This window comes from Strix aluco, unplaced genomic scaffold, assembly GCF_031877795.1.
Source record: "Strix aluco isolate bStrAlu1 unplaced genomic scaffold, bStrAlu1.hap1 HAP1_SCAFFOLD_108, whole genome shotgun sequence".
NCBI lineage: Eukaryota > Metazoa > Chordata > Aves > Strigiformes > Strigidae > Strix > Strix aluco.
Genome location: NW_027436603.1, coordinates 52,525 through 74,920, shown reverse-complemented (window position 1 = coordinate 74,920; position 22,396 = coordinate 52,525). Strand labels below are relative to the sequence as shown.

Here is a 22,396-nt window from a genome sequence, read left to right as displayed (position 1 = left end):
TAGAGAATTAATTTGCTTTGCTATTCTCTAATATCTGTATTGATAGTAGCGCTCACATTAGCACCAAAGTCAGACAAGATTCAAGGAACTTGATTAGTGTTCAGCTGTTTCACTGTGAAGTCTATTAAGGGGAGAAACTGAAAACTGTTGCTGAGGGTAAAACCTCTGCTGTTGACCATTTTAGCCTGGGGACCTGCATGTCATACCAAACCCAAAATTATTCAGACACCCATTTTCCATAAGAAAACCACTTTTTTTTTTTTTTATAAGTACTCTCTCTGGAGTCAATGGGTAGGATGAAGACTTCAGAAAACACATTAGAAGAGGCTTTTAGTTCTTACCATGTCCCTCTTCCCTGAGGGGAAGAAAAAGTCTCTGGCTATTCCTCTGGCTAGAGTGGGAATACTCCTGAAATATGTTCTTCTCCACACTGCTCATTCCTGCCCCCTTTGTGCTGACCTTCCCCCACAAAGGATTGTTTTTCTTCCAGATTTGTGACAGAAAACGGAAGGGATAGTGCGAGAAGTGGACACGGCCAGGCAGACTACTTCTTTCGGTAGTCAATATTGGCTTGTATTAGTTTAAAACATTCATCAGCCTGAAGGAAGGTGCTGATGCCAGTTGTGTATGACCCAAAAGGAACAGGTAATCAATTTATAGTGATGCAATCAGAGGTGGCTCTTACCTTGGGGACAGTGGGTTCCACCCCCACCAGAACTTTAGAACCCTCAGTAAAATCTTATTTCTTTCCTGTGCTAAGTATGGATAGCATGCACACTAGCACCAAGCCTGGCACCACAACACATTCGAAGAGAAGTATGCACTGAAACAGGAGCTATATTGCACCTGCACGGTAGCCCTCGGTGGGAATCCTGACCAGCTAATAAGCGTTAAGAGGCACCACTGGATTCTATAATCTATGCCCATAAGTGGGATGGATTAGTTCATGTTCCATAGCAGTAGACTTCAGAAAATATTCAACTTCCTCCAATTATTTCAGTTGGGAATTTAACATGTGAGATATAAGTCCATCCTAATTATAGCAGGTTCCCCTTTAAAAATAGTAAGTACTATTTTTACAATTGCAATTAAGTTGTATTTTCAAATCAGTATACTTCAAATTCCACTATAGTTGGCAGTATTTTGAATATTAGAATTAAAATACACTGTCTATATTTATTCTTAGTGAACATGACAATTACCAATCCAAAAATCATTTTTGTGCCCAAACTGTACCTATTATTCAGATTTCAATTACAAATCTAAAAACATACCTGAACTCTGAATTTCCAGGTTGTCCCAACAGGGACACCAGGTATTGGACCATAGTGATTAGAAGGGACAATAGTGCATTCCTTAGTGCGACCAACACAAGCCATGCCCTAAAAAACACGTCAGAGAGAATGAATTTTATCATATTTAAAATAATTTATAAAAGCTGATGCAGATATCAAGACATCCAACCATTATAGTAAACACTTCAAAATATATTAATATAAAAATTGTCAACGGCAGTTTGAATTAATTCATTAATTTTCTTTATTTACCTCTAGTCATCTTAATAATTCTTCAGATGTTTTAACCTTCAGTAAACAATGTACAGGATTCAACATTGCTTTACAGTCTGTTCAATCCTGTACTGAATTTTGTGTAATGCATATATAAATGTAGTTAAAGATGTAACACATACATGAATGGTGAGCTTTTTTAAAATTAAAATACGCTCTACCTTGCCCCAGTCTCTCTGGCTTTCAGTACTGGCAGATGGCATCTTTGCTTTCTTTTTACTCTGTTTGAGTTTTTCTCCAGCCTTTACAACTTCATTAGAATCATTTTTGCATGACGGACAATACCTAAAATAAAAGTTTCAGTAAATTCTTTATTGCTTAATAATAATGGCAATACATTTCTTCTAAGCAAAATAGTGTCAAATTTGTTCATCCTGACTAAATATTTTGAAGGTAGCAAATAAATGACAGTTTTTAAAAGCTGAGGACTCGGGTAGAAAAAATAAACTCAACCAATACTGTCCACTTCCAAAACAAGACTTCTTTTTTTTTTTTTTTAAAGTAGGGTGGTAGAGGCAAAACATTTCACTCTTCTTTTCTCATGCAATATACAAGAGGTCCCCACGTTTCCTGTATTCCCTCATCATTTTCTCTTCCTTTCCTTGCTTGTTCAGATCCCATAGGGGAGAGGAGAAATGAGATTAGAGTATACTGATGACTAATGCTCATGGTTAATTTCCACATCCTGCCTACTCATCACTTGCTTTTACTGCACCAAATCTCACTTCAGACAGCTGGATGTGGAACAGCCCTAGGGTACCACAAAACATGCATACATGTAGACATGCACCCTTATCCTACCCCACCAGGTGTGTGACAGTACTCAACAAATGGGAAGAGTATTAAACTCCTTTTCCATATATTTGTTTGCCTCAATATGGCATTGGAACTCATTCCAGCCACCATAAAACCATTACGGTAGAAAAAGGATAGGAAATTATAGGAAACAGTGGCTAAGGCAAAGGGAGGAAGGGAGCACACAGATCTTTTTATTGCTTCTAACAGCACTTTTTTCCCACTCCAGGAGTGCCAAGGCAAAGGCAACTGCCATTGCTTCTGGCTTCCATGGGCTGAGTTTGGTCCAAAAGTCACTAGTGGAAGAAGTCTGATCTATAATAATAACAACAGTATATTTAGATTATTCCTACTATCAATGACTGACTTTTACTATATACCTTTCATCTTTGAGTATGAACAGAAGAACTAGTTAACATAGGGCAACAAGTCACTGTGTACAGATATTTCACAAGAATTGCCTGTGTACATGCTCTAAACCCTCTAAGAAGATGGGAGCTACCTCAAATCATGTTTTTATTTGCAACCTAGAATTCATGCAGATACTTATTGCGGAACACAGTCACAATTCACAATTCAGTTTAATACTTGGGGTCTCGGTACTCTTAAAGCAGCTTATTACACCAAACCCAAGAAATAATGTAAAAGTATTCTAAATTTCTAAAAATTGAAAAATATAGACTAAACCAATAATTCTCAAATCATACCTGTTCAATTTAAAGGTAAAGAAGAAATTTTCCGTAATTTTCTGATAGGCAAACTCCACCTGGACTTTGACATTCAGGCTATGTTCTTTCCTGTTCGAACACGTTTTGAGGGTGGTTCTTTTTTAAAAAACTAAAATTGGAGCATGTGTATTTTCTTTTTTGTAACCTTGTGATTAATATTGGAACATAAAATTACTTTGTGCTGCTGGAGTACTGGTATAGAGTCTTTTAGGAGTAAGGGGACCTGAAGAAGAATGGATGCACTGTCAGAGGACAGACCCTAAATAATATTCCCTTTAATATTCTGGATGACTCTAGTCAAAAAACTTCTCAGCTGTTATACCCAAAGGTCAAGCACAGTCACAAAAGAACACTGTTTAAGGACTGTGACCAACTCTGAAATGCTATAGCAGATAACGCTTTCCAACACATGATTTGGAAGCACAAAGATCTTCAGCTCACTTTCATAAGCAATTAGTAGGAAGTGAATGGATGTTGGGGCAGATTAGTCTTCTGTGCACAAAAGTAGAAAACCTGGGGATAGCTGGGATTCACATGCTGCCCAACAAAGACTGATGAATAAAGATTACATGTACCTGTGTACACAATCATTTTGCATATACAAGAAATGGGAAGCACACAGACAATGATTGCTATATTTTGTCCCAATAACTCATGCATATTTGCAATATGTATTGAAAATATTTTCTAGAGAGTGTTCAAATTCAGCAGTTTCTCCAAACAGAGCAAATATGAGTAAAATTCTTTTCAGTTCAGGATATTCAAAAGGAAATGTCTATTTCCTTTTAAATCAGCAGAAGCATCTCAGTGTGCACATATACACAATGAAAAAAACCCTCACCAAATATCAAAATAGAAGTTGCACATAGGTACAAATATAACTGGAGTCTGGGGAAACTGAAATATATTAGCCCAGGAAAAAAGGTAGAGAATTAGACACTGAACTATAAATAAATTTACTCAATATGAGGCAGCTGATGTAATATAGTACACTAAGTTATTTACTTCCATAGAATGTTAAAACTTCTAAAGTACTTAAAATATTTTATTTGAAGTGGGTAGGTAGTTCTACTAAAATCTATCACAAAGTGCAGGTCAAAGTTTTTCTTTAAAACATGTCCATAGACATCTGTTGATGTATTCATAATGGAAAACCTAAGTCACTTATAAGTCACTTATAAAAGATTAGCATTTAATATATTTTACAAGCAGGTTATAAGTACAAATGGTATGAGTTGCACATAACAGATACAGGTGAGATGTGGCATGGAGCTCAAGATGATAAGCTTCAATGGGCTGATGCTGGCTCCATGCAGAGTCAGCTCAGAATGGAGTAAGCTGAATCCACCAAGGCCTACTAGTTTGGCTTTCTTGCTGGTGGTGCTAGAGTTACTGGAACTGGGGAGGAGTAATGTAGTGGTTTTCTCACAGCCGAAAAAAAGAACGAGGCAGCTATAGCATAAGGGAAGGGCAAGGAGGCAGCAGCAAGGGCTGAGATTGAGGGGAAAGAAAAGGATTAAAGGAGAAACAACAGTGAAGCCTGAATAAAATAAAGAAAAGGTTGAGGAAGCACCACTGTAGGTGGTGCTAATTAAGTCTAATAACATCAGTTAATGTCACAGAGGTCATAAACTGAACAAGCTAATTTCTGAAATTCTGTAATGATCAATAATGCTCAATACCAATAGTTTATGAATTATATTTATAAATAGAATCTTAACATAAAATGTAAATATGTTTACATACAGTGCAAGGATGAAAAACATACCAGAAATATAAAAGCTCTTCAGTAATTCCTCTAGTTGCAAATAACAAAGAGGTACCTTGTGTAGAATGGGAATATACATAAGTAAATCATCCTTGTATATTTACCAATCCTCATCTTCTGGTATCTTGCTTAAGGGAGGGTTCAGGCAGTATATATGATAAGCCATATTGCATTCATCACAAAGGAGTTGCATGTGAGCATCCTGTTTTCCACCACACAAGTAACAGGAGCAAAAGTGACATTCCTTATCTGGGTCAGCCCTGCAGTGCTTGCATTCAGGGCCACTCTTTCCTATCAAAAAAGATAAAAAGCCATAGGTCTTAGAAAACTGATTTCGGATTTATAAATACAACATAATGGCAGAAGAATATATATATATGTGTGCCCACGTGAACATGCCATGGATGTAGTAGCTTTGCTATTGCAATGAAGTCTGGGTTTAAAAAGATCAAGCCAACAGGAACAGTTTATACCTATATAACACGTATGTATTACTACATGACAAAGCAGCTACTGTCAATATCAACTTGTGTTCTTCAGCCTAACATTTATGAAAGGGTCACTGTCATTTTACAGGTTAGGTTGCAACCGAGCCTGTTGCTCTGCTACCCTGGCCATCAGGGGATGGGGGCATGGGGGATGTAAAAAAGAAAGAAAATAGCTCTAGACACTCAAACAGTGGCAACATAAGCCACTGGCAGCTTGACTGCACTGAGATCATTATAATAACTGACTAATTTTATGAACACTTAGCACTTATTAATGTGAACAGACTCATTTTGATGGACTAGGTCATGAGAAGATATTATTCTGCAAGTTGCCTTGGCAGGACTGTCTGTAGAAGGACTTGAACAGAACTGTGAAATTACAGTCCTTTATAGTGTTGCGATGAAAAAAAATTCTAATTTCATCAATTCAAGATAATTTTTATTTAAATCTGAAAAAATAGACAAGTTTCATCTTTATTCTTAGTAATAAATCATTTTTTCCTCTTAATTCAAACAGCCAAATGAAAGAAGACGTTTAATTATGTTGGTTTACTGAAACTTAAGCACTTGGATCAGCCTACATTAGTGTTGTAAAATGACCGGAATACTGCTTTTATGCATTACTACACCAATAGGACTCAATTCTTTACACATAGGAGCACTGTCCCTATTTGAAAATGGTGCTTTTATAATGAGGCATTTGACTCTCGGGACTAATGGAATTTCTTCTGCTGCGTGTACAAGCAACAATGAAAGTGACCAATCAGCAGCTTCTCTGATTCCTCACCACCACTACTCCGCCTGTAACACTCTCTTCCTACAGATCAGATCTTGGCGCATTCTTCAGCAGGAGTTTTCTTAAATGTAGATATTAATAAATTCTAAATGGATAGCTTAAGACCTACGAAGAACAAATTACAACTCAGAAAATCTCCATCCCTCTCAAATATTAATATCCAGATGGATATAAGAATTATTAATCAAGGACAACAGATGATCCCAGATCACCAATTCTCATACAGTTTCTTTTTACAGAAATGGAATCAATGCTACCCTTCTGTTTGTGTTCATTTGGGAATTTGGACCAACGTATCCTTCATATAGTAACAGCATAGGTACTGGTTCCTCAGCTAAGGTAAGAAATACCTTTATAGAAAAAGGAGAACATTTAATAGTCTTATATTAGACACAAAGGAGAGAGTAGGTAAATTGAATGCATGTACCAGGATTCACTATTACAGAAAGTGTCTGAAACAAGTATAAGTTTAGAAGGAAGAGAAGACTTAAGAGCACTTGACCACAGCTCAAAGAACTATAGCATTAAAGGAAAACAATTTTGGAGTGAGTATTTCTGTGTGAAAACCATCAAGAAAGACTACGGAAGTGAATCTGACAAACTAATCTATGATCATGCGATACAGAATATAATAATAACAACAACTTAACTAAGTAATGCGATGACCAGAGCACTTCCAGACGGCTGAAGGAACATTTTTCTTACTTCAGTGAATAAATGGGCCTTGAATCAGAGGACAAGGAGGAACTGGAATGATTGTTTGAGAGTTTGGGTTGGAAGCAGGAAGCTAGAGCAGTGGTCTCCAAATTTTTTTGTTTGTGCACCCCATTAGTAAAACACTTTTGAGCATGCACCCTCAATATATGTATATTTATTTATAAATTATATACATGTACTACTCTACCAATATATTATGTACATTATAAAACATACACAAAACCAGAAATTAAAAAAGGATGAGATAAAGCTGAAATAAACAGTATTTTAAATTAAATTTAATTTAATCTTATTTTATTTTTTAACAGGACAAAAATTATTTAATTCCTGCACCCCAATGGATTGTCTTGCACACCCCCTGGGGTCCATGTACTCCACTTTGGCGTCCACTGAGAACCAAGACACCTTTGATAATAATGGACAAATAAGTAGTATGAGTCAAAGTTTAAATAAGCTTCTCTCTCTTTTCCCCATATTGCATTTTCTTCAACTATCCTATGAAGTTTACAGCTTGATCTTCTGGTTTTCTGGAACTACTGCAATATTTAATTATATCGTTCACTTCGATAAACAGAACTGTTTTCTGATGCTCCCAAGTAGCTCTAGACTGTCAGAAATGCTATAAATTAAGAATAGCCTTTTCTTACTTTTAAAAGAAGAAGTAATAATATATCTTGAGGCCTACCAGATAACATTTGGCTACTGTTACTACTATTACTTTAGGACAAAGGTAAAAGGATACAATAAAAAGTTTAAGATAGATGAGAAAAACAAAATATATAGCCATTTTTATTATGGATAACAATCAATTTGCAAGAGTTTCCTCATGTCCTCTAACAGAGGAACCTCAAAGCAAACTCAGTGAGAGGAAGGGGAAGGACTGGGCCAGAAAACATCCTTTTCCCATTTCTATTTTAAACCAGTTTAATAACTCAAATTGCATCGATTTATTTGCATTGTTGTTCGGATAGAGATGAGCCTGTTCACCCCTACCACCACTGTAAAATTTAGTTGCATAGGTTCTTTCATATTCCCTCCTTTTGTAGGAAAAATCTTATCTAATGTTTGTAGTACAAGTTTAGATTCTGATGGAAGTTAAAGTAACATGTTGATGAATAGTTCTGTTTTGTATAAAAACATCTAAAATGCGTTCTAGAGCTCTTAATTTCAGCACATTCTATGACTCTGCTCCATAACAAACTCATGGAGCATTTCAGGCCAATTCATTCTCTTTGAATTCTAGCTACTGTTATTAAATACCAGTCTACTGTTTTTCTTAGCATACAAATAAACTAAATGAGCTGGTATGTATTTAGATGGCTAATTTTTAAATGTAGAGTAGGACTAGGGAGGCAAATGCAGAGGAGCAATAAAGAAATCAGTTGAGCCATAAGCAATAAGAAAACTATAGTGCATTGTGCTTCACAGAACAAATCCAGGACACCTTACAAAAAAAAGATCAGAATAACAGCAGGAGAAAATGAAGTAAACTGTGGTGAGGAAGTTGGACTTTGGGGGAAAAAAAGTAGATGAAGACAAAGGAATAAAGTTACATATCCAGCAGTAAATTAACAATTGAATCTTTGAGGTTAAAATGCAAGTTAATTTTGTTGTGTTATACTTAATTATGATGGTTTGTAAAAAATAATCTTGAAAGAAATGAAAAGGGGGTCAAGAATTGCATAAAAACCATATAGGTGCAGGTTTATACAAAGATAGCAATTATGTGAGAGGTTTGAGAACAGGCTACAAATAAGATGTGACACTAGCAACTGAAAATGACTAGTAACTGAAAACTTGATTATTATACAATAAAACAGGGAGGCAGTGCAGGAAAATATAGAATGTAAAATAAATAAGGCCTGAAGACTAATCCATGAGCTAAAGTTAGTGATAAAGTAATCATTTACATAAAACAGAACTTTAAACTTAATTCCACTGCACTATAGGGGTGTATGTAATTAAATATAGCATGACAAATTTACATACCCTCCAAAATCAGTTTTACAAACTAGAAATATGCACGCTATATATATATATATATAAAAATTAGGTACATAAATGCAAAGCAGATATAACTTGGCTTTACACTATCTCTAAATTAAACAATTTCTCAAACCATCGGTTTATCACAAAAATATTATTTTTAAATGCTGAGAATCATCCTTAAAGTGACTAAAAGAACATAAATGGAATGGATGGTTAGTTTTCATCGACTAATCTGAGAAAAATAAATAATAAACAATGAAAAAAAATTGCTTAAAATGCCTTCATATATTGAAAATTACATTTCTACTTTTATGAATACATTTACAAATGGAATTTGCTTTTTTAAAAAACACTGATTTTTAATGACATCATTTCTTTAATAGTACACTGCAAATAAAGTCTTGTGTATTAATGACACCTACATACAATGACACAAATATTTGCCTTAGATAATAAATGAAAACTAAACTGTGATAAATTTACTTCTTTTAAAATTCAGTAATATCTATCAATAATGCCACAGATCAACCTCTCAGTGTTCCCGTTGTAAACACTGTCTTATAACTCCTGTTCTTTATCATTCACATATTTTTAAACTTAGGATACAATGTTACACTGCTTTTTAGAGAACTGCCCTTTGGGGGGGGGGGGGGGGCAGGGAGGATGCATGGTGTATTTAGTGTTCAGAAGGACATAAGTGGTCAAATAATAATCTAAAATCAAATACATCTGTTTTTTTCATAGTTCTAGCAAGCTCAACACTTTCTTGCTCTACACAGCTATTGATTCTTCATTCTTAGATAATGCCAGGGTTAAAGATAGCAGTATTGACTCTTTCAGTCTTTTGCATCTGTTAAGAACTCAAATGAGATGTCAGTTATGACAAGTAAGTTTTGTGATTCGGATACCTGCCTAGGAACTTATCTCAGACTATGAACTCACTCCATACAGTTCATCTAAAATATCAGCCATTTACCTGCTTAGGAGATTATATTCATAGCACTAATGTGTTGATAAATTACATCAAAAATTTATTCTCAATATGCCATGTAATAAAGTTACATTATAGTAAAAAATTTTCAAACCAAAAATCTGTGTAATAACAATTCTTTCATTACACACAAAGGAAACCTTAATTAAATTAATTCTGTGCTCTGATCCCTTAATTTTTTTAATGCCATTCAAATATTTAGCTAACGGCCTTAATTGTACAATAAAAAAGCATACTTTTGAAATCTCCATCTCCAAATGTCAGTGGATAAGCTCCTGGCTTTTCAATCTTGTACATTTCCTCTATAAAAAGGATTCTGCAGTCATTTATTGCATCTTCTGGGCCTCTGAAAAATAAAAATATAATAAAGTACATTGAACTCTGTTTCTCAGTCTTAGCCTCTATAATTGGCAAACCCTAAGCAAAGTAATATAGTTAACTGGCATCTGTTTTATCAATGATAAAATAGTTTTTAGTGACTTCACAAACAAAATTCAACGCAGTGCTCTAACATGTAGCAAAATCAAAACACAGTGTACGGTCTAGATAGTGGCACAGATGAAGAACATCCCAACACAATGTTTCATTGTCCAGCTTGATTCTTCTAAGAATACTTCTAATATAATACACACCACAACAGCGATTTTATCTTATCTTAAACCAACACACAGTTATGCCTTATTTTCCTTCTAAATAACAGGAAACTTTGAATTGAAAGTATATGTATACATGCATATTTGTGTGCGAGTGCGTGCATGTGTGTGTGTATAATGCAAAATATAGAAATATAAATATATCTTAAACTTTAGGCAGATCTATATGGAAAAGTCAAAACAGAGACAAATTCAATAAACTGTAAGCATCTATTTAAATTCTGAAGCATACTGTATTAAACTAGTAATGTAAAATTTTGTTGAGAAATAAACTGTATTGACAATTTCAGCATAAATCAGGCATTGCAGCTACAAATGAGACTTTCCCTAGTAGCTAGTAAAATGGATTTTTTGGCTGGAGGAGAGAAGGGAAAGAAGAAAGAGGGGACAAGAAAAGGATGTCTTTAGTAACAGGTTAGACAAATGCCTTTCAGAAATAACAGGCAGCTTATCATAAAGAATGGTCTAAGAGGAACTCATTCAGTCCCTTCCAACCTTGCTGTTTATGATTACTTAGATGCTGAATTTAGCTACTGTATCTCAACTAGGACCTTGGGATAGGGGATAATCACAACAGTGAGTGGCTCTAAATGACATCAATCAAGGATTCCCTTTAAGAAGCTTTGTTGCCTATAGGGAAATAAGCTACATGTGTGTGCAAGAAGTCTATAGACAGGTTTTGACAAGTGAACTTTAACAGAGCTGGTCAAGAATGTTTCAGCAAATTGTTAGACCACATGCCACTATGTTATGAGAGCTGTTTTGAGAAATGAACCAGAAGTAACATTCTGCATCTCAACGAAAACATGTCTTCAGAGCTCAAGCAGCAAGTACCAAGGGTGTTAGGTGAAAAAAAGATATTATCCTGGATACGGAATTATACCACATGATTATATATAAACATCAGTAAGAGAATCCATAGAAACTGAAATTCCAGGTCTAAACAGAAAAAAATATAGCATCAGGACGGCATTATTGTACACCCAAACAACATGATAGTAGCAACTATGAGATGTTGAAGGCCATCAGACATACTAAGAAGAAAGGAAACATGACAGTACTAGATCAGGTACTAGACCAGACCCAATGTCAAGATTAAATTTTTAGGCACTGCCAATGATGGTTCCTTGGAACAGCTCGACAGGAATCCACAAAAGCTGAAGAACTCTTGACTTGGTCCTGAGTGACTTGGTCCACTGTGCAAGACTTGGTTCATTGCATTATTCCGTTGCTCTGTAATGATGTACCTAAATTCAGTATCTTTGCAAGAGCAAGACAAGCCAAGTTACGTTCAATTTCAAAAAGGAAAATGAAATAGAAATACAAAAGCTTTCTCAAACAATAATTAAGAGTAAAATCTGTACAGGCAGTGTGAAAACTACTTAGACAACATGCTGGACACTGAGAACAAATGTACACCACCTATCAAAATGTCAAGAGTGAGTAAAAGGAATCCAAACAAGGCTAAACAGAAGGGAAATGGAAATTACAAGAAGCAAGAAAGCATCCTACAAAAAGCAGAAGTTGTGTCTAAATGAGGAAGATAGAAAGGCTCAAAATCCATCAGGTTAAATGTAAAAACACAATAAAAAGACAGTGATCTACAAAATGCAAAAATGCTTGGAAAAGCACTGATTAAGAGCAGAAAGCCCAACACAATCTGTAGAACTAACAGATGATTGAAGCATAAAACTATGACATATTTCAAGATCCTGTAGTGCTAGGGCCTGAATAATAGGCCCTGAAACAAAGTTGACCTCTAGATGAACCTCACAACCAAATGTTGTGTATTATTTATTATGTATGTATTATTAGTATCTGTTAATTAGTAAAATCTGTATTACCATTAGCGTTTATTATTAGTATCTGATTGTTAATGAAATATGTAAGCTCACTAGTGAAAGACGTAGCTCAGACAAAATATAATCAGTAGTGAGGATGAAATGTCATGAGAATGTATCCAACTTCCCTTGTTTAGCCTTGTTCAAGGCTGAGAACCCAAGTGTTTGGTCTTGTTAGAAACTCCCTTGGTTCTCCCCCTCCGAGCCCTGGCCAGGCTTTGGGTGGAATCCAACAGGAGGATGCAACCAGATGTTTCCGCTCAAAGAAAAGTACAAGTCATTTTGACTTGCTGATTTTTTTGGTATATAAGGCTGGACCCGCTTGCTGCGACTTTGGAAGCCTCGCCTACGGATGGACGCATCGCGTAGGATTTCCCACTTGCAGGGAAAGGTACTCCAAATCCTCACTGCAACCGGAGCTTCCCAGTGACTGCGGATCTGGATGTTGGTAACGTATGCAAGTGGTGATGGATCTTTCTTAATCACTTGTCCTGGTTCAGCTAGGATAGGGCTAAGTTTCCCCAGCAGTGGGGAGGGAGCTCTAGCCGGGTTATTCGATACCATGCTGACATCATGTCCGGGCGCCCAAGCGCAGGAAGAGCAGTAGACGGCTTGTGTTTCAGTTCGGTGCCCTCACTGCTGTATCTGTACGGTATATCTCTTGTTCTGTTCATCGTTATTACTGTTATTGTTATTGTTCGTTTTGTTGCTGTTACACTGTTGTATTAAAACTTTCCTTATCTCAACCCCAGGGTCTGTATTTCACTCCCTGCCCCGTCCGGTACGAGGGTGGGGGAGGGGCAGCGGCATCGTGGTCTCGAGTCCCGGCAGGACCTAAGCCACCACAGCCTTTTTGGCACCCAACGTGGGGCACGAGAGGGTTGAGATTAGGACAAAAAGAGAAGGTGTGTTAGGTGCAATTTTTCTGTTTTTATTTCTACTGTTTGATAAGGAACATTTGCAATGCTGGCCAACTTGCTTGCGTGGTGGGGCTGGATTAATCCTTATATCCACTGTGTGTTCCCAGTGCTGGTGTTTGTTATCGGTGGAAAATGTGCCAAGGGTCTTGTTTTGCTGTACTGGCTGCAGACTGCTTATAATGTGCTTGCATCACTGCTTGTGGGGGTGAACCGGTACCTGTTTGCTGCCTGGGCTTTTGTTAGGGGTCTCACCCCCTCTGTGGGTGAGCCAGGGGAAGAGATCCTCTCGGTTTTTGAGAGTTTCAGCTATTCCTGGAGCACCCAGGCCAGTGTGTTCACAGCACAGTGCTTTCTGAGTGTCTGCCAGATCTTGTTTTGGGCCATGCGGTACTTCTCCAACAATAGCACCACCCGGAAACCTGCCCCGAGGGCAGATAGTTATAAATGGCAAGGTGTGTGGGAGAAGATGGGCAAGTACCTGAGTCAGTGGTCACCCCCAACGTTCTGGGATTTCACTCCCGAACAAGTGCAGAGTCCTGATAAACTGGTGGAGTGTTTGGAAAAGGTGTGCTGCCAATCTGACAAACCCCGGGAGATGCAGCTCGCTGCGATGTGCTGGGGGCTTGCCCATGCTTACCGCATCGCCCTTAACACTGATCACTGCCCTCAAGGGGGAGAAAGAGCTGCAGGATCTGAAAGTGAACCTACTGGTACAGCAGCTGGGCCAGGGGGACAGACAGTGCCAGTACCAGTCGCTTCCACCAGCACAGCAGCTGGGCCAGAGGGACAGGCAGTGCCAGTATCAGTCGCCCCGATACAGAAAACCAAACATACCAAAGTCAGCTCACATAGTAGGGGATGGAGATGAGCCAGGCCCAGCACGAGAACAGGAGAAGAAAGAGCCGGAGGTAATCATCCGATCTCTATCCCTGAGTGAGTTGCGAGCTATGCGGAAGGATTTCAGCTGCCTTCCAGGCGAGCAGATTTTTCACCTGGCTGCTCCGATGCTGGGATAGTGGAGCTGGTGTTTTGGAATTGGAGGGGAGAGAGGCCAAGCAGCTGGGATCTTTGTCCAGGGAAGCTGGCATTGACAAGGCAATAGGGAAACAGGCTCAAACCCTCAGCCTTTGGAGGCGACACCTGCTCAGTGTAAGGGAGAGGTACCCCTACAAGGATGATGCTCTATGTCGGTTAGGCAAGTGGACCAACATGGAGAAAGGCATTCAAAACCTCAGGGAAATGGCTGTGTTTGACATGGTTTATGGTGATCTGAATGATGAGCGGTCACCCATGGATCCAGATCAGGCCCCTTGCACACAGTTGACGTGGCGGAAGTTCCTGCAAAGTGCACCAGAGGCACATTCCAAAGCATTAGCAGTAGCGTCCTGGTGGCGAGACACCCAGACTCAGACAGTGGATGAAGTGGCTGGCCAGCTCCGGCAATATGAGGGAAATCTCCCTTCCTCCCAACATGCCTGGGTTTCAGCTGTGAGGGACCTGTCTCAGAGGCTCCAGAAAGTGGAAGAGGACATGTCCTACATTCCACCTCCACGGGCCAATGTCTCGGCCGTTAGAAGCAGGCGTTTCCCCACCCAAGAGAAGGGCAGTGCAAGACACACACCATGGGGCACCCTGTGGTTCTTCCTCCGCAACCATGGGGAAAACATGAGGAGGTGGCATGGACAGCCCACTTCCGCCGTAGCTGCACGAGTACAGCAACTGAAAGGGAAGACCACCATGAAAGGGGAGTCTTCCAAGAGAAACGCAGCTCCAGTGTCCAGTTGGAAATCCCCCAGACAGAATAGAATGGCCAACAGTATGCTTGACCCTCTTGAAGGGACAAGTGAGTCATTCTTGCAGGAGTCACTCTTAGAACAAGTGAGTGATGGTGAGCAGGATTAGAGGGGCCCTGCCTCCAGCCAGGTGGAGGAAAGGGATAATCAGATTTACTGGAAGGTGTGGATCCGATGGCCTGGCACATCAGACCCACAAGAATATAAGGCCTTGGTAGATACTGGCGCACAGTTCACCCTGATGCCATCAAGCCACAGTGGGGACGAATCCATCTGCATCTCTGGAGTGACAGGGGGATCCCAACAGCTGACCCTATTAGAAACTGAAGTAAGCTTGACTGGGAAGGACTGGCATAAGCACCCCATTGTGACTGGCTCAGATGCCCCGTGCATCCTAGGTATAGACTACCTCGGGAGAGGGTACTTTAAAGACCCAAGAGGGTACCGGTGGGCCTTTGGTATAGCTGCCCTGGAGGAGGTTGAGCAATTGTCCACCTTACCCGGCCTCTCAGAGGACCCCTCAGTGGTGGGGTTGCTTAAGGTTGAAGAGCAGCGAGTGCCAATTGCCACCAAGACGGTGCACCGGCCGCAGTACCGCACTAACCGAGATTCCCTGGTCCCCATCCATCAGCTGATCCATCGACTAGAAAGCCAGAAGGTGATCAGCAAGACTCATTCACCTTTCAACAGCCCTGTATGGCCAGTAAGAAAACCTAATGGCGAATGGAGACTAACCGTGGACTACCGTGGCCTGAATGAAGTTACGCCAGCGATGAGTGCTGCAGTGCCGGACATGCTAGAGCTCCAGTATGAGCTGGAGTCGAAGGCAGCCAAGTGGTACGCCACGATTGACATCGCTAACGCGTTCTTCTCCATCCCAATAGCACCAGAGTGCAGGCCACAGTTTGCGTTCACTTGGAGGGGTATCCAGTACACCTGGAATCGATTGCCCCAGGGGTGGAAACACAGCTCCACCATTTGCCATAGACTGGTCCATACTGCACTGGAGAAAGGTGGGGCTCCGGAACACCTGCAGTTCATTGATGATATCATTGTATGGGGGGACACAGCTGAGGAAGTCTTTGAGAAAGGAAAGAAGATAATTGAAATCCTCCTGAAGGCTGGTTTTGCCATCAAGCGACAGAAAGTTAAGGGGCCTGGAAGGGAGATTCAGTTCCTAGGAATAAAATGGCAAGATGGGCGTCGCCACATCCCAATGGAGGTGATAAACAAGATAGCAGCCATGGCCCCACCAACCACCAAAAAAGAGACTCAATCTTTCCTGGGCGCTGTGGGGTTCTGGAGGATGCACATCCCAAACTACAGCCTGATTGTGAGCCCTCTCTACCACGTAACCCGCAAGAAGAACGATTTTGAATGGGGCCCAGAGCAACAACAAGCCTTTGAACAAATTAAGCGGGACATCGCCCAGGCAGTAGCCCTCGGGCCAGTCCGGGCAGGGCAGGAGATTAAGAACGTGCTCTACACCGCAGCCGGGGAGAATGGCCCTACCTGGAGCCTCTGGCAGAGAGCAGATGGGGAATCCCGAGGCCGACCTCTAGGCTTTTGGAGCTGGGGATACAAAGGCTCTGAAGCTAACTATACCCTGACTGAGAAGGAGATACTGGCAGCGTACGAAGGAGTTCGGGCTGCCTCAGAAGTGGTCGGCACTGAGACACAGCTCCTCCTGGCACCTCGACTGCCGGTGCTGGGATGGATGTTCAAAGGAAAGGCTCCCTCCACACATCATGCAACAGATGCCACGTGGAGTAAATGGGTTGCGTTGATAACGCAACGGGCTCGAATAGGGAACCCCGACCGCCCAGGAATATTGGAGGTGATCACAAACTGGTCAGAGAGCAAAGATTCTGGGATGTCACCAGAACAAGAGGTGAAACGTGCTGAGGAGGCCCCACCATATAACGAGCTGCCAGATGAGGAGAAGCAATATGCCCTGTTCACTGATGGGTCTTGTCGCATTGTGGGAAAACATCGACGATGGAAGGCTGCGGTGTGGTATCCCACACGACGAACCACTGAAGCTGTTGAGGGACAAGGTGAATCGAGCCAGTACGCAGAGGTGAAAGCCACCCAATTGACTTTGGAGATTGCTGAGCGAGAAAAATGGCTGAGGCTCTATCTCTACAGTGACTCGTGGGTGGTGGCAAGTGCCCCGTGGATGTGGTTGCAGCAATGGAAGCAGAACAACTGGCAACGCAAGGGCAGACCCATCTGGGCTGCTGAAGTATGGCAGGACATTGCAGCCCGGGTGGAGAACCTCGTTGTGAAGGTGCGCCATGTGGACGCCCATATACCCAAGAGTCGAGCCACTGATGAACATCAACACAACCAGCAGGCGGACCAGGCTGCTAAGATCGAGGTGGCTCAGGTGGACTTGGACTGGCAGCGTAAAGGTGAACTGTTCATAGCCCGGTGGGCCCATGAGACCTCGGGCCACCAAGGCAGAGATGCAACATACAGGTGGGCTCGAGATCGAGGGGTGGACCTCACCATTGACACCATCGCAGAGATCATCCACGGATGTGAGACGTGTGCTGCGATCAAACAAGCCAAACGGGTGAAGCCCCAGCGGAATGGAGATCGATGGATGAAATATAAATATGGAGAGGCCTGGCAGATCGACTACATCACACTGCCACAGACCCGCCGAGGCAAGCGCCACGTGCTCACAATGGTGGAAGCAACCACTGGATGGCTCGAAACTTATCCAGTGTCCCACGCCACCGCCCGGAACACCATCCTGGGCCTTGAAGAGCGAGTCCTGTGGCGACACGGCACCCCAGAGAGGATTGAGTCGGACAATGGGACTCACTTCCGAAACAACCTCATAGATGCCTGGGCAGAAGAACACGGCATCGAGTGGGTCTACCACATCCCCTACCACGCACCAGCCTCCGGGAAGATCGAGCGCTACAATGGACTGTTAAAAACTACATTGAGAGCAATGGAGGGTGGAACCTTCAAACACTGGGACACACATCTGACAAAGGCCACTTGGTTAGTCAACACAAGAGGATCTGCCAATCGAGCTGGCCCGGCTCAGTCAAAACTCCCACGTGTTGTAGACGGGGATAAAGTCCCTGTGGTGCGCATGAGGGACCTGCCGGGAAAAATGGTCTGGGTTAGTCCTGCGCCGGGCAAAGGCAAACCCATCCACGGGATTGCTTTTGCTCAAGGACCTGGGTGCACCTGGTGGGTGATGCAGAAGGATGGAGAGGTCCGATGCGTACCACAAGGGGACTTGATTGTGGGTGAAAACACGCCGTGAATTATACTGTGCTTTTTTTAATCGGAGGGTTTTTTTGTTATTGTTAATTGCTAAATGGCAGCTGGGCATGACGCAGATGGTATAGAATAAAGGGGTGGATTATGTCCTGGTTCAGCTAGGATAGGGCTAAGTTTCCCCAGCAGTGGGGAGGGAGCTCTAGCCGGGTTATTCGATACCATGCTGACGTCAGATCGAGGCGCCCAAGTGCGGGAAGAGCAGTAAACGGCTTGTGTTTCAGTTCAGTGCCCTCACTGCTGTATCTGTACGGTATATCTCTTGCTCTGTTCATTGTTATTACTGTTATTGTTATTGTTGTTGTTCGGTTTGTTGCTGTTACACCGTTGTATTAAACCTCTCCTTATCTCAACCCCGGGGTTTGTATTTCACTCCCTGCCCCGTCCAGTCCGAGGGTGGGGGAGGGGCAGCGGCATCGTGGTCTCGAGTCCCGGCAGGGCCTAAACCACCACATCACTATTCTCCCCATCGTGTAGTAATGATTAGGTGCGTTACCTTGCTTGTTCTTATTTTCTATAATTAACTGTATGTAGTAATAATTAAGTGTACTATTCTGTATTTTCCTTATTGCTTATTTTCTGTATTACTTGGTTATATCCTTTAATTATTAACAGTAAAATAAGCCTACTCTTTTCACTCTGGTGTCTGAGTTTAATTGGCATCCTTGATCAGCAAAACAGATCCTTACTACTACCTTCCATTATTGCTACTCTAATGAATTTCTCAAATTCATAATATATTTGCTTGGAGAAAGATGTGCAATGAATCTGTAATTAACTGATTTTACTGTTAGCCTTGAATTAATCCAAAGATTTAAATAAAACAGCTCATGGTATTGAGAGAGGCCCTTGCTAAATTCAAACCTTCAAATGCCTTAATATATTAACTGAGTGAAGAAAAAGAGAGTTCATCAGCCTTGAAGTCTAGCAAGCAAAAAAGACAAAGCAGCATTTGAACTTTTTTGGTATTGTGACTCTCATTGTCAGACAGCTACCAAAGTGTGGATAAAATATGAGAGGTTTGTCTCACAGTGACCCTCCACCAACAGGCACATATATGCTTCCTTGAAAGTTCAAAGAGAAAAATAATAATACCCTAATTACTAATAATTGCTGTTGCTGTGAAAGAAATACTTCCCATAGAAGGGAAGAATAGATGAATTTCAGAGATACTGTAAACTGAGTTGGCAAGTTCTCTAGGGTATCAGAGAAACAGGATTGACCATTCTGAACTGAAAATAACGAATGAACTGAAATAATGAGTGAATGTGATCAGTCATAAGAGTCCTATAGTCTTGGGCAGACTTGATCTATGCTTATAGCATCACAGATTTGCTGATATTTCTATTTAGGCTGCATTAAGTCCGGTTTGGATAGGCTCTAGAAACACTACAATGACAACCTTTAATTGCAGTGCAGATACAGAACAAATGAGAATTATTAATATATGGTTAGATCTGCTGTTGAAATTATTTTTTGTTGGGTCTTTGTTCAGTTTCGCTCTCCTCTTCGTTGATGTTCTCTAATTTATCTTGGTTTCCTAAAAACTGAAGTAATGATGACAAATTTTTCAAGACTTTCCCACTAGGGTTTGACTGAGAAATGAGTAAAGAAATACCACATAACAGATATGCATGTCAAAAATACAGTAAAAATATATATTTTCCTCATCACAAGTTTTATTAACTCTACACCATCACCATATACAGTGTAAACATACATGCCCTTGCTATTTCCTGTCATTGTGCCAGCAACTCAATGACACCTTTGTCAAAAGCAATAAAGATCAATAAAAAGTTGTATTATTTTGAATCAAATATTCAAGCCCTCTTAAACATAATATTGAAGAGAGAAAGAGTCAGTGAATGGAACAACTGCAAGTGTTCTGCCTCCCTGTACTGCCTGCCAAGTTTTTTTCTTAAGTAGTTAACAAATAATTAATCACCTAAAAATAGGTCTTTCATAATAAATTACAGTTTTTACTGAAAAGAATTAATAACTAACAGTAAAGGATTGATTTTACAAACCCAAATACCCGAAATCAAGTAATTCCCATTGAAGCATATTCTTTACACAAGTTTATCAATTCCAGGACGCTTATCTTGTACTTTTACCATTAATTGAGATGAATGACTGGGGTAACTCAGGTGACTCAGAATTATACCTGGATGAATCATAAGAAACATCAGGGCTCAGAAAATTTTGCTTTCTGCATACTGTCATAGTTGACTGGCCACATATATAGGCTATTAACTCATCAGTGAAGCCTGAACACTTAGGCAGAATGCTCATTGAAATAAATAAGATTTAAGATTCTATTTAGAAAATGGACTTCATTTGGACAAATAAATTCACTATCCTGGAATACAGTATTTCTCCATTGTGGCTTTTTCAAATTTCTTCCAGAGGGTAGTGAAATAAGAATACTATGGGGAGACATACCTACTTACCATCTTCAAAATTTAAACATAACTATCAGGTTACTTAGGTTTAAAAAAAAGTTTAAAATTGATCCATAAAATTTCTAACTGAAATAAAGAGAGTTTTTATTAGATAATGTAGACACCACCTGAAATATCTAACTGTTTTTGCCAATATAAAGCATATTTTGGTTAACCCATTTAAGGGGGGGGGGGGGCGGTGACCAAAGAACCTTTGCCACGTTAAAAAACCACCCCAAAGAGCAGTTTTTAAAAACATTATCAATAACCAGAGGTTCATACCTGAGGTTCATATAAGTCAACCTCTGGACAGTTTTGTTTTGCAGAAGGTATGCAGTCCATTTCTGCAGTTCACCAAATGTCATACACATATTAAATGCATTACAATAAATATCATGGAAAAACCATAAGGACAGTCAAGCAGTGGAGTAGGCATCCAGAGAGGTTGTGCAGTCTCCATTCTTGGAGGTTTTCAAGACCAGACTGAATAAAGTCCTGAGCAACCTGGTCTGACATCGTAGCTGACCCTGCTTTGAGAAGGAAGTTGTACTAGAGACCTCTTGAGGCTCCTTACAACCTGAATTATCCTACGATCTTGAGCTCTCTGGATTGTTTTTTCTTTTAAAAAATACTTCTCCCTTGCTAAGTTTGTGGTTAATAATTCAAACTTCCAATTCAACGCCTTGTTTCAGATTTGAGGGTGGTTTTTCTTAAATGACAATTGTCTCCAAAATGAATTCATATGCCTTCTCTGCATTTTGAATCACAGGAAGCCATAATACACTGAAATATTTCATCTAAATCACTCCTGTTAACCTAAATTTAAAAGCAATACTCAAAACAGATTTGCATTTGCTGGCAGAAGCTACCAACTCAACATCTTTCACATTTAAAAAATGCAACTATTTCTGGAACGTAAGCAAAATATTAAATTTCATCTCATCATAAAAATATTCTGCCATTCTCTCCCAATCAGTTATGTCCTACATTAGAAATGTTCATAAAAATTGAACATTCCTCCATTCTTACAATAAAAAGCATTATAAAATCTGAATGGTTAAAATCATTTTAAGGAAAATATTTTTAGAATTATGATACTGTTTGTTGTGGTGAAATTTAGGAGGAGCCACCACTAAAACAAGCTTTTTCTTAGCTAAAAAGAAATGCTCACTTCAAGTTACACTGTAACATTAGTTTCACTCTTGGTAATACATGCATCCCTGTGTCTCCATCCTCCTACAGAGTTTGAGATAACAGACTGAATCCAACTGCCTTCAGTTCCTTTGTGTATATGATATGGTAAGAAAAGGACTCTGTGTCAAAGGGACAAAGCAAGCTAGCAAGAGAAGAGAAGGCTAGCAGTGAAATCTTCAAGGGGACTGTAAAGACTGCATTCTTTAAGATGGGGAAAATAAGCAATGTCACAGCCTATTTAAAGTTGTCATGTGGATTCTGCAAAAAACTACTGAATTCCTGAAGAACTATACCCAAGTTCTGTGGCAACTGAGGCACGGACTCCCGATGAAATCCAGAAAGAAAGAGAGAGTTTATTGTTACAATGGTACATACTTATGCTCTCGGATGCTGTCGGTAAAGCTCTTACTT

The 22,396-nt window shown here is 40.2% G+C and overlaps 1 protein-coding gene across 1 annotated transcript in view; it reads right to left on the bottom strand.

The window, feature by feature from the left end:
- The window catches only part of LOC141919050 (E3 ubiquitin-protein ligase UHRF2-like), a 76,505-nt gene that overhangs the window by 32,749 nt on the left and 21,360 nt on the right, over window positions 1-22,396 (bottom strand). Inside the window, exons 4-7 of the mRNA XM_074814048.1 lie at window positions 10,077-10,186; window positions 4,964-5,150; window positions 1,730-1,853; window positions 1,275-1,382 (exon numbers count right to left, since the gene is read on the bottom strand). Of these exons, the coding sequence (XP_074670149.1) occupies window positions 1,275-1,382; window positions 1,730-1,853; window positions 4,964-5,150; window positions 10,077-10,186 (529 nt within the window). The remainder of the gene's footprint in view (window positions 1-1,274; window positions 1,383-1,729; window positions 1,854-4,963; window positions 5,151-10,076; window positions 10,187-22,396) is intronic.